Source organism: Microcaecilia unicolor, chromosome 1 (assembly GCF_901765095.1).
Source record: "Microcaecilia unicolor chromosome 1, aMicUni1.1, whole genome shotgun sequence".
NCBI classification, from domain to species: domain Eukaryota; kingdom Metazoa; phylum Chordata; class Amphibia; order Gymnophiona; family Siphonopidae; genus Microcaecilia; species Microcaecilia unicolor.
This window is the reverse complement of record NC_044031.1, coordinates 683,917,055-683,929,079: the sequence shown is the minus strand read 5'-3', so window position 1 is coordinate 683,929,079 and position 12,025 is coordinate 683,917,055. Positions and strand designations below refer to the sequence as shown.

The 12,025-nt window shown below is 39.3% G+C and overlaps 1 protein-coding gene across 1 annotated transcript in view; it reads right to left on the bottom strand.

Moving 5' to 3' along the window:
- The window catches only part of SNX1 (sorting nexin 1), a 142,926-nt gene that overhangs the window by 52,449 nt on the left and 78,452 nt on the right, over nt 1-12,025 (bottom strand). The window contains exon 5 of the mRNA XM_030188008.1: nt 10,066-10,109. Within this exon, the coding sequence (XP_030043868.1) occupies nt 10,066-10,109 (44 nt within the window). The remainder of the gene's footprint in view (nt 1-10,065; nt 10,110-12,025) is intronic.

Sequence of the window (12,025 nt, the reverse complement as noted above, 5' to 3'; positions counted from 1 at the left end):
TCCCCAAACAGATAAGAAATTTTCTGAAATCTAAGATACCATTGTTCCCCCTCTAACTGCCTGAAGCAGAGAATTGCAAAGAGCAGGCCCTCTCACCAAAATAGCTAACTCCAGAGTAATTAAAAAAAAAAAAAAAAAAACATGCCTCCCATGCTGAGGTGATGTGCATAAAATACTAATGAAAAGGGCCTAAGACATACTATCCAGCACCAAATATTGAGGGGCCAATCTAGAATGAGATTGGAACAACATTAGTACTTTAAAAATAATAATCTGTTGCTGTATTAGAAGCAAATGCAAATTTATTAAAGATATCATAATATGATCTCTATGCTTGCATGCCACCTGCAACACCTTCAAAGAACACTGAAGAGAAACACTACCTTACAGTAATCTAATATCAATATTTGTACCATGGGACAGAAGTCAAGTATTTTAGCTTCCAAGAAGGGGAAAAAAAAAAAAAGTTACCTGAGCCATTAATTTAATGTCAGTTTTTAAAGACAGGGCAGTATCCAACTGCCAACAAACTTTGCACCTCGTTGTATACTTGAGAGAATATCCCCTGCCAGACAATCCTAAATCAATAACCCTCCTTTTCCTTTTAGACAGACATTATCTCCATTTTATCTATATTCAACAATCATGCATCCAGGATTAGACCAAGGACAGATGATATCTAATTATTACCCCCCCCCCCCCCCCAATTTGAGCAGATATCGTTTATCCACTGAAGTTGAAAATAGTATTTGCATACATTCAAAACAAGATCCCTTCTCTTGACAATATTTAATATTTATGCTTTTGGCATAGTGTCAGGGAAAGCAATACCACTAACAAATTTCATAAAAACTTCCCACTTCAACCAATTGAGTACAGCCAAATAATGATGAAAAAAAAAGTTATCAAAACCACTCAACACTGCTTTATTGATACTTCCGATTCCAGTATTTCCCCAACAATGGGAGACTAGATACTGGCCTATAACTCACAGTATTCAACTGTAATACATTTACACGGTGAACTACTGCCATTTTAAAAGCAACAGTAATACTCCCATTTCAAGGATACATTTACCAACTCAGCTAACTTTCTAGCCAATGTAACAGCAGCCATTTTGTGAATCCTTACTGGACAAGGTTTCAGACTACACTATGTAATTCTAATAGATAACTACCTAAAGCAGTGGTTCCCAAACCTGGTCCTAGAGGCACCCTAGCCAGACAGGTTTTCTGGATACCCACAATGAATATTCATGAGATAGATTTTCATGCAATGGAGGCTGTGCACGCATCTAGAAAAATCTCTCAAATATTCATTGTGGGAACTACTACTCTAAAGCCCTTTTATCATCTATTACATAGTAACATAGATGACGGCAGACAAAGACCTGTACAGTCCATCCAGTCTGCCCAACAAGATAAACTCATATGTGCTACATTATATGTATACCTGACCTTGATTTATCCTTGCCATTTTCGGGGCATAGACCGTAGAAGTCTGCCCAGTAATTGCCCCGCCTCCCAACCACCAGTGCTGCCACCCAATCTCCACTAAGCTTCTGAGGATCCATTCCTTCTGAACAGGATCCCTTTATGTTTATCCCACGCATTTTTGAATTCCGTTACCATTTTCATCTCCACCACCTCCCGTGGGAGGGCATTCCAAGTATCCACCACTCTCTCCACGAAAAAATACTTCCTGACATTTTTCTCGAGTCTGCCCCCCCCCCTTCAACCTCATTTCACCATCTCCAGAAAAGATCTGTTTGTAGATTAATATATTTCAAATATTTGAACGTCTGTATCATATCACCTCTGTTTCTCCTTTCTTCCAGAGTATACATGTTCGAGTCTGCAAGTCTCTCCTTATATGTCTTGTAACACAAATCCCATAGCTTTGCTTTGCACCGCCGTAATTCTTTTTACATCCTTAGCAAGATAAGGCCTCCAAAACTGAACACAATACTCCAAGTGGGGCCTCACCACCTCCTTTCTTCTGCTGGTCACACCTCTCTCTATATACAGCCTAGCATCCTTCTGGCTGCAGCCACTGCCTTGTCACACTGTTTCGTCACCTTCAGATCCTCAGATACTATCACCTCTTCCCTGCCTGCACATATCAAAGTCTCACCGCCTAACACATACGTCTCCCGTGGATTTCTACTCCCTAAGTGCATCACTTTGCATTTCTTCACATTGAATTTTAATTGCCAAACATTAGACCATTCTTCTAGCTTCTGCAGATCCATTTTCATGTTTTCCATTCCCTCTGAGGTGCCTACTCTGTTACAAATCTTGGTATCATCCGCAAAAAGGCAAACTTTACCTTCTAACCCTTCGGCAATGTCGCTCACAAATATATTGAATAGAATCGGCCCCAGCAACGATCCCTGAGGCACTCTGCTATTCAGCTTTCCCTCATCCGAGCGAATTCCATTAACGTCAATTCAGTTCCTAATCCAGTTCACCACGTTGGGTCCTACCTTTAGCCTGTCAAGTTTATTCAAGAGCCTCCTGTGAGGAACCGTGTCAAAGGCTTTGCTGAAATCTATCGCAAATCCTTGATTCAATTCCCTGGTTACCCAGTCAAAGAATTCTATGAGATTCGTTTGGTACGATTTACCTTTGGTAAAACCATGTTGTCTCAGATCTTGCAACGTATTGGATTCCAGGAAATTCACTATCCTTTCCTTCAGCATCGCTTCCATTACTTTTCCAATAACCGAAGTGAGGCTTATCAGCCTGTAGTTTCCAGCTTCTTCCCTATCACCACTTCTGTGAAGAGGGACCACATCCGCTGTTCTCCAATCTCACGGAACCTCCCTCGTCTCCAAGAATTTATTAAACAAATCCTTAAGAGGACCCGCCAGAACCTGTCTGAGCTCCCTCAATATTCTGGGATGGATCCCGTCCGGTCCCATGGCTTTGTCCACCTTTAGATTTTCAAGTTGTTCATAAACATTCTCTTCCGAGAACGGTGCTATATCCGCTCCGTTCTCATATGTACTTTTGCCAGTCAATCGTGGTCCTTCTCCAGGATTTTTGATTTTCTTCAATAAAAACAGAAGTATTTGTTTAGCACATTTGCTTTTTCTTCATCATTAGCCATATAGCAGTTTGCATCATCTTTCAGTCTCACAATTCCATTTTTAGTCTTCCTCCTTTCACTAATATACCTGAAGAAATTTTTGTCACCCCTCCTTACATTTCTAGCCATTTGTTCTTCCGCTTTTGCCAGATGTCTCTCTCTTGGCTTCTGTTTCATACGGTATTCCTCTCTGTGTTCTTCTTCTTGAGTTTTTCTATATTTCATGAACGCCAACTCTTTAGTCTTTATTTTCTCAGCCACTTGCTTGGAAAACCATATCTGTTTCCTTTTTCTCTTGTTTTTATTTACTCTCCTTACATAAAGGTTTGTAGCCAAATTTATAGCTTCTTTCAGCCTGGACCACTGCCCTTCCACTTCTCATATGTCCTCCCAACCCATCAGCTCCTTCCCCAGGTATTCCCCCATTTTACTAAAGTTAGCATGCTTAAAATCCAGGACATTGAGTTTTGAGTGGCTGCCCTCCATTTCAGCTGTTATATCAAACCAAACTGTTTGATGGTCGCTGCTGCCCAGGTGGGCACCCACTCGGACATGTGACACTTTCCCCATTTGTGAGCACCAGATCCAGCGTTGCTCCCTGTCTCATAGGTTCCATCACTATTTGTCTTAGTAGAGCACTTTGAAAAGCATCCACAATCTCTCTACTTCTTTCCAATTCCACAGATGGAACTTTCCAATCCATATCTGGCAGACTGAAATCTCCCAGCAACAGCACCTCTCTTTTCTTTACCAACTTATGGATATCTGTGACCAGATCTTTATCTAGTTCCTCTGATTGTGTCGGAGGTCTGTAGACAACATCCATGTGGACAGAGGTCCCATAATCTCTTAAGGTGATCCATATCGCTTCTTCGTTTCCCCAGGCCCCTGTCATTTCTATCGCTGTGATATCGTTTCTCACATACAGAGCTACTCCTCCACCTTTACTAAACAGATTGTAGCCTGGTATGTTTGCATCCCATTCATGGGAATCATTGAGCCAAGTCTCCGTGATTGCAACAACGTCTAAGTCTGCCTCTAACATCAGGGCAGATTTATTCTACAAAAAAAATAAAAAAAATTATATTATATATTACATTTTCCAAGCTTCCTTCAACACCTATCCAAGTGCCTTCACTCATCCTAACTACTGTTCAATCTGAATGTCTCCTCCAAAAAACTACCACACATCTGCATCAAGCTCTTCCTTCTCTCTACTTCTAATCACTCCCATTAGCCAATAAACACTTCTCATTGTAAAAGCACATTTGTGGCCAGCTAGTTGTCTCCTAGTCTTCTTAATATAATATCTTTATATTGTTTCAAAAGCAGCAAATAATTCTTATACTTTTCACCTTATTTTTACAGCACTTGCATTCAGCCTGCCATAAGGCTCTCTTCATATTTAACACCTCCTGTGAAAGGCATTGCCATTGAGCCTCATGATCTTCATTGGTCCCTCTATGCCCCCCACTCCCCCTGCGAAAACCCATTCCAATGCTATCATTTCCCAATAACAAAACCTTTAACTTCTGTTGTCTGGAGCACAAACACTTCCTGCATCCCTCTCTCCCCAGTCTCACCTCATCCATGTCAAAAATTTAAAGAAAATGATCAGACCATGGTTCTGCTAGGATACCAACCCAGTGGCACCCTCATTTTTCATTTCTGAGCACCACAAAATATTAAAATCTAAAATGTGTTGGCATTTACTGAAAACCCTGCACATATATTGTTCCAATAAAAATCAGAGGACCTTGAATATTCCAAATTATGTAAATTAAACCCTCCCCATAACATTGAAGATGCAGAATAAATCAACTCATCTAACAACCCACTGGGCAACAGGAGGCAGCTCAAGCACAACCAACTACTTCTAGTCAAACAAGGGCAATCTTAGTGGAGGAGTAGCCTAACGGTTAGTGGAATGGGTTGAGAACCTGAGGAACTGGGTTCAAATACCACTGCAGTTTCTTGTGATCCTGGGCAAGTCACTTAACCCTACACTGCCCCAGGAATAAATAACCTTAGATTGTGATCCCAATAGGGACAGAAGAGTACCTGCAAAAAATAGTATATATAATCCAGTAACTATCTACAGAAAGGCAGTATATCAAGTGTGGAACAAAAATTGCAATTGAGGCTTAAATGCACAGATCACCCTCCCCCCCATGTTAGAAAAGACCAGATGACAAATTATTTAAAAGCTAATCAGAATCCAACACACAAATTAAACTTACCCAAAATAAGTCACAGATAACATTATTTTTGAACAATCTAGCATTAAATTATCCCAACCTTAATTTTTTAAATTCAGGAATTCCCTACCATATCCTGAAAACCCTCCTCCCTCAAGAAATTTGAAACCCTAATTGCAGGGGTTCCACCAACACACTATTCCAGGCCCTAACATTTCTCACCAAATATTGACCCCTTGAATCATTACAACCCCACCTCCATATCAAATATTGTATGAAAAATATGCATGTTAATCAGAGGGTGCCAAGTCAATTCCCCTTCCTCGCACAACTATAAAAAAATCCCCTCTAACCACGTGAATCACTGCCCCCCTCCCAAACCATACACAAAATCCCCCAAACGTCTATGATCTTGGACCCCAGCTGCATGCCCTAACCCCTCAAATGCTTTTGATATTTGTGGTTCACTGTTTCCCTATGTTGGGTTCCTCTGCTCTTTGTCTTATGCTTTCCAGTAGTAGGGGCAAGCTTGCTTCTTTCATGAAGTTTCTGATGTCATTTCAGAAAGCATTTGGATAGTTTATACTGAAGGCTGAACTAGCTTGATATGTTTATGTTTAATTTTATTATTTGAATATTATGTGCATGCTTTTATTGTACCCTGCCTAAAACAGTGGATCATGGGGATAATACATATTTTTAAATAAAGAATTTTGACAATACATTTTGATTGCTGAAAGCCTGGGCTGCTACAGCAGCTCTAATACTACTGCGAATCAATGACAAACTACAAGCTACTGCTTCTGTACTGGCTCTAGATAAAAACAGTGGCTTGGATAAGAAAAATGCATTTCTGTGCTCAATCCTGATGAATCCATTCCCCCCCCCCCCCCCAAGAGCAAAACAGATGTTGACAGGAAAAACATGATTGTCATTAATTACCTTCAGGGTAGTGTGCAAAAGAAAAGTAAGATCATGTAAACTAACCAGATTTAAGTATAACACAATCCTAGCAGTAGGCACTTAGGTACTGAAACCCTGTTGGTATCAGTGATGGCTGCTGTTTATTTGCAGCAAAGTCTGTGAAACTCTAGATGCTGATGAGAAAACCACCATGCTGAACTACTGGAAGACAGTGACAATATTCAATGTAATCGACTATGTTGGGATAGAGTCACACAGGCTGCTATAAAAATAATTGTTGGAAAACTTGGCAGGACAGTGTAATGAACTTGGAGGAATTTGAAGGTGTAGCAGAACACGAGTAGAAATAATGCGCTTTGAGCGACAAATCCCTGGAGAAAGCTTCAAGGACATGACAAGAAGACTTCAAGGAAAATTTGGCAGAGACTGCAACAGAGTCCAGCAATAAAGTCTCAGGGGCAGTAATAAAGAAGAGACAGTTGAGACTCCAAAAATTGTGCCTCTCACATCTGCCAAAATAGTAGAGTGGGCATCAACACTGGAAAAAATGTTCAGTGACATGGAGAAATGTAATTCTATGCTGGAGCACAGTCAAAAATGTAAGCATCTAACAAGCTCTGCATTTGCCCCTTACAATAAAACATTTAAGCAGAAGGAAAGCAAAGCAGAAAGGCTGACTGTTTTTTCAGTCAACAAGGCACGAGATCCAGGCAATTGAGGCAGATCATACAGAAGTTGACCCCCCTCCCCCCAGGGTCATCTCTTCATCATCTACTATCATTCTGCAAGGCTGTCACTCTTCAGAGGCTGACCTGCCTGATTTGATGCCCTCATCTGTGCAGAAGAGCAAGTCTCTGTCCCCCTCGCAAGCAGATATGTAGTTTTCAAGCAATGTTTTCACATGGTACAGTACCTTCTGGTTACAGCATGCAATATTTTATCAAGCACATTTTTCTTGAAGTGTTACCAACTGCAAGAACTGTAAAACATGGTGGCAAAACCATGGTACAGTACAAGTATTTTCCAGCACTGTTTTGTGCAATCTCTTAAGAATGTTACTACAGTACATACTGCAACTGGCTCATCAAATAAATATGGTGGCAAAACCATGATACAGTACTTGCTTTATATTATGCAATACTGTACAGTATTTCCTTTGAGTGTTACTACAGTACTGTGATTCAGCAAATAAAAAATATGTATTTTTCACAATACACTGTTTCGCTGTTTTGTTTTGGGTTTTTTGTTATGTGTTGACAAATGCAAGAACCAAACCCTGTATTTCCTACAGGGATATGTACTAGCTTTTCACAGTTTTGAGGAAAAAAATTGGTACTGCTGGAATCTTACCCCTATTTCTCATACATACATTTTTTCGGTATTTGCGAATTCATGCGTGATGGCAGGATTATCTGCGGCAGTGCTTAAGTGTATTTTCTCTTTTCTTGCTGAAAGATCCTTTCGGGTCTGGTATAAAGCTAGTTGGTCTCAAATACCTAGGGGCATGGGGTGTAACTCATGGCTCACCATTATCCTCATTACTTTTCAATGTTTACCTTCAGCCATACTGGGACAGACTGAAGGTCCATCAAGCCTACCATCCTGTTTCCAACCGTAGTCAATCCAGGTTACAAGTACCTGGCAAGATCCCAAAATAGTACAATACATTTTATGCTGCTTGAAATAAGCAGTGGATTTTCCCCAAGTCCATTTTAATAATGGCTTAAGGACTTCTTTTAGGAAGCTATCCAAACCTTTTTAACCCCGCTAAGCTAACTGCTTTTACTACATTATCCAACAACGAATTCCAGAGTTTAATTGCACTTTGAGTGAAGAAATATTTTCTCTGATTCGTTTTAAATTTACTACTTTGTAGCTTCATTGCATGTCCCCGTGTCCTAGTATTTCTAGAAAGAGTGAACAAGCAATTCACATCTACCCGTTCCACTCATTATTTTATAGGCCTCTATCATATCTCCCCCTCAGCCGTCTTTTCTCCAAGCTGAAGAGCCCTAGCCGCTTTAGCCTTTCCCTATAGGGAAGTCATCCCATCCCTTTTATCATTTTAGTCACCCTTCTCTGTACCTTTTCTAATTCCACTATATCTTTTTTGAGATGTGTTAACCAGAATTGCACACAATATTCAAGGTGCAGCCGCACCATAGAGGGAAAGGGAATGGGCCTTATATATCGCCTTTCTGTGGTTTTTCCAACTACACTCAAAGCGGTTTACACGTTATATACAGGTACTTATTTGTACCTGGGACAATGGAGGGTTAAGTGACTTGCCCAGAGTCATAAGCGATACAAAGGCATTATAACATCCTCATTCTTGTTTTCCATGCCTTTCCTAATACCTAACATTAGGATATCAAAGTGTTTATGTATGCTGATGATATCTAATTGCTGCTTCCGTTAGAAGTAGTAAAGATTCTGCAATAATTAGGATGAACAACTGTTTGGCGAAGTTGGTTAAAATCCAGTGGTCTTGTGGTTAATATAGGTAAAAGCAGGAATAGAGGATGACACAATGACCAATCCACCAGGAGAAGTAGCTCACAGCAGATTTATTCAAGCACCAAAACGAAAAGACCAGACACAGGTTGTATTTCGGCAAACACAGCCGCCTGCTTCAGGGGGGTCAATATACATAATTTAAAACACCGAGACAACAGAGTAATATCTGGTGCTGTAGCAAAAGTCAATAAAAGCAGCAGCCTCCATAGCACAGCGGTGTGGAAAATTCACAGGTGAGCAATAAGCCACTTGGTTTGGATATTGGTAACATTTCCCCTACCATCCTAAGTGTATTTCCTACATTGGATCAGAGTCTGGTCTGTTAGGGGTTATACTAGGGCAGGCTGGGATTGGGAAGAATCAGATAGGCACTGTTTCTCAAAAGTTTTTTTTTTTTTTTTTTTAACTAAAAATAATTAGGCAACTGAAACTGTTTCTGGACTTACTACTACTAAATGATTTCTATAGTGCTACTAGATATATGCAGCGTTGTACACATTATATGCAGGTACTTTCTCTGTCCATAGAGGGCACTGCCTTGAAGTAGTTAGACACAATAACATATGCCTTTTTGGTAAGCCTTCTGGATTATTGTTATGTCTTATATGTGGGCTTAACAACGATTTTGTTTAAGAAATTACAAACCGTTCAAAATGCAGCAGCCAGATTATTAGGAGGGCATTGTTAGGAAAGTGCTAAACCCCTTTTGACTCAATTACGCTGGCTTTCTATGAAGAAAAGGGTACAGATTTAAATTATTGTTTGATTTTCAAGGTATTACATTGTCAGAAAATCAGTATATTTAAAAAAGAAACTTACTTTTTATACACCAAAATTGATCTCTGCGATCCAGGCAACCTACTTCAAGTTCTGAGTATTGCCATTATAAGGAAAGTAAGTTGGAAGTCAAAATCTTTTCAACTAATTGGTCCAGAGTTACAGAATAAACTTCATTTAGAACTGAGACAGGAAACAAATCTTATGGCATTTAGAAGGGAGGAAGTTGAAAACATTACTGTTTCCTCATTAATCTGATTTTATTTTTAGGATCCAGTTAAATGTAAGTTTATAGTTTATGATGAAGAACGTTTAGGTTATTTGATTTTTCAGGTTTAAAAATTTTTTTTCTGACTGTTCTACACTTCTGTTGTGTTATATGCTTTGTAAACCATTTTAAATGATTTGATCAGTAAAATTGTATATAAATGTAAATTAAAACAAAAACAAACAAAACTTAGCATTCCCTCAATGTGTATTTTACCTGCCCTAAAACACAAGCAACTCTAGAAAGACGAAAGAGCCAAGCAGGACAGTTTCACACTCTTCAGAGACCTACCTGAGTAGATACTTGATAAGCTACATATGCGTTCATACCCTCCCCTGTGGGAAAATGAAAAAAACCAAGTTAAGTCCTGTCAGCATGTAGAGATAGAAGCAGCACAACTTTAATATTGGTGTTACTATAGAGGTAATTTTATAAAACATTTCTGTACGTACACACAACCCCTCCCCCAGCTATTATAAAGTTGTATGGGTGTGTAAGTGCATAAAAAGTAGGCATACAAACAGCACTTATACTGGATATATGTGTAGGGGTTCCCAGACACATAGTTTGCTCCTACATGCAGAGTACACGCACATATGTAAATTAGTATGAAAGCATTTGTGTACTACTGGAGATTGTTTTGAAAGCTTATAAGAGGCACTATACATAAAATAGGCACTTATTTGGAAATATTTAAAAGCATCCAGTTATAAAACTGTCCCATATATGAACACTGGACAAGATGATTGGGTACCAAAATCACAAATAGAACCAAGCCTTCAAGTGAAAATTATACAAGGCTAGAACTTTGCATTTCAACCCAAAAAGTAGAGGAAGATACAACCAGCAAATGGAGGCAGAGAACAATAAGTTTTAATGGCATCATCACTAGTATGGAAGTATTCGCTGCCTCCAGCAGTATGGATTGGTGTAGCTGCAGGACGAAGAGTGTCTACCTCCCCATTCGACAGGCTCAGGTCATGGCCTGAATGACTAGGGATATTCTGAAAACCTGACCCATCAATGGTCCTCAAGGACTGAGAGTGAAGACCAAGGATCTAGACAGACAGCTGGCTTATTAGGTAAATGCAACCTGATTTTTATATTTATATAGCTATATAGATCTATCTATATATCTCAAATAGCTGACAAGCAAAAAATATTTTAAAATATATTACTTGAAGTGGTTAAAGAGCAGTGTACAGGCCTCTGAAAACCACTCACCTACAGGCCAACATACAAGTCAAATCAGAATTATAAATGATCTTTGGAGGAAGTTCCATCCCATAATAAGTTTATATCCATTTCTAAAATTATATTAGAAATGAAAGCTTGGTTCAGGGGCAGCGTTGCATGCTGTCCTGCAGAGAACCTGGATTTCATTCCCAGGTCATGACTTCATGAAGTTAAAAGATGGCATTCACAGCCCTCAAGGGAATGAGAAGCAACATTTTGACATCTGTTGGCCATATTTCTGGTGCACATGTACCAGGTTCCCGAGGATGCACCACTGTCTCTGGTTTTTGATTGTCATTGCAATGGCTAAGCTAGGTGGGATGAGAAGGAATATAAAAACAGGGGGAAATCATATATTAAGTTTTCATTTCAAAGTTTCTATAAATTGGGGGGGGGGGGGGGGGAGAGACAAGGTAGCTGCAAAATGAAGGGAGGAGAACGACTTTGCTGGGCCCAATTTTAAAAAAACAAATTGCTCCATTGATTTCACATTGCATATTATAGATTCAATTTTAACATTATTGTATTAAGTGAAGATTTGCCTTTTTAAATTTAAAAAGTCTGGAACTCAGACCCTTCATAGAGCTAGTTTATACCCATATTTAAATCCTTAAGAAAATCAGATATTGTTGATATACTATGTCCATATGTATGTGGGTTGGGTAGAAAAGTATAGAAGAGTCCTAAAACAGAGAATTCCTTCCTTTGAATGAAAATGATTACTTAGTTTAGACCTAGTCATTCCCACCTCTTAAAAACCTTCAAATAAACCTCAGGAGAAAACATTAAATTGTTCTAGGAAGCATAAGTAGTGAAAATAGTGTTTTACAGTTAAACCATTTACCATTGTATCTCACTTCATATGGGTGAAATCATATTAAAGTTAAAAGCCTTCTCTTTGGGGACCCTTTACTAAAGTGCACTAAGCAATTAACACTTGAATTAGCGTGTGTCAACTACTTTGCACAAGCACATCAACTTTACCATGGCAGCATGCCAGTTTGCACACGCTAAT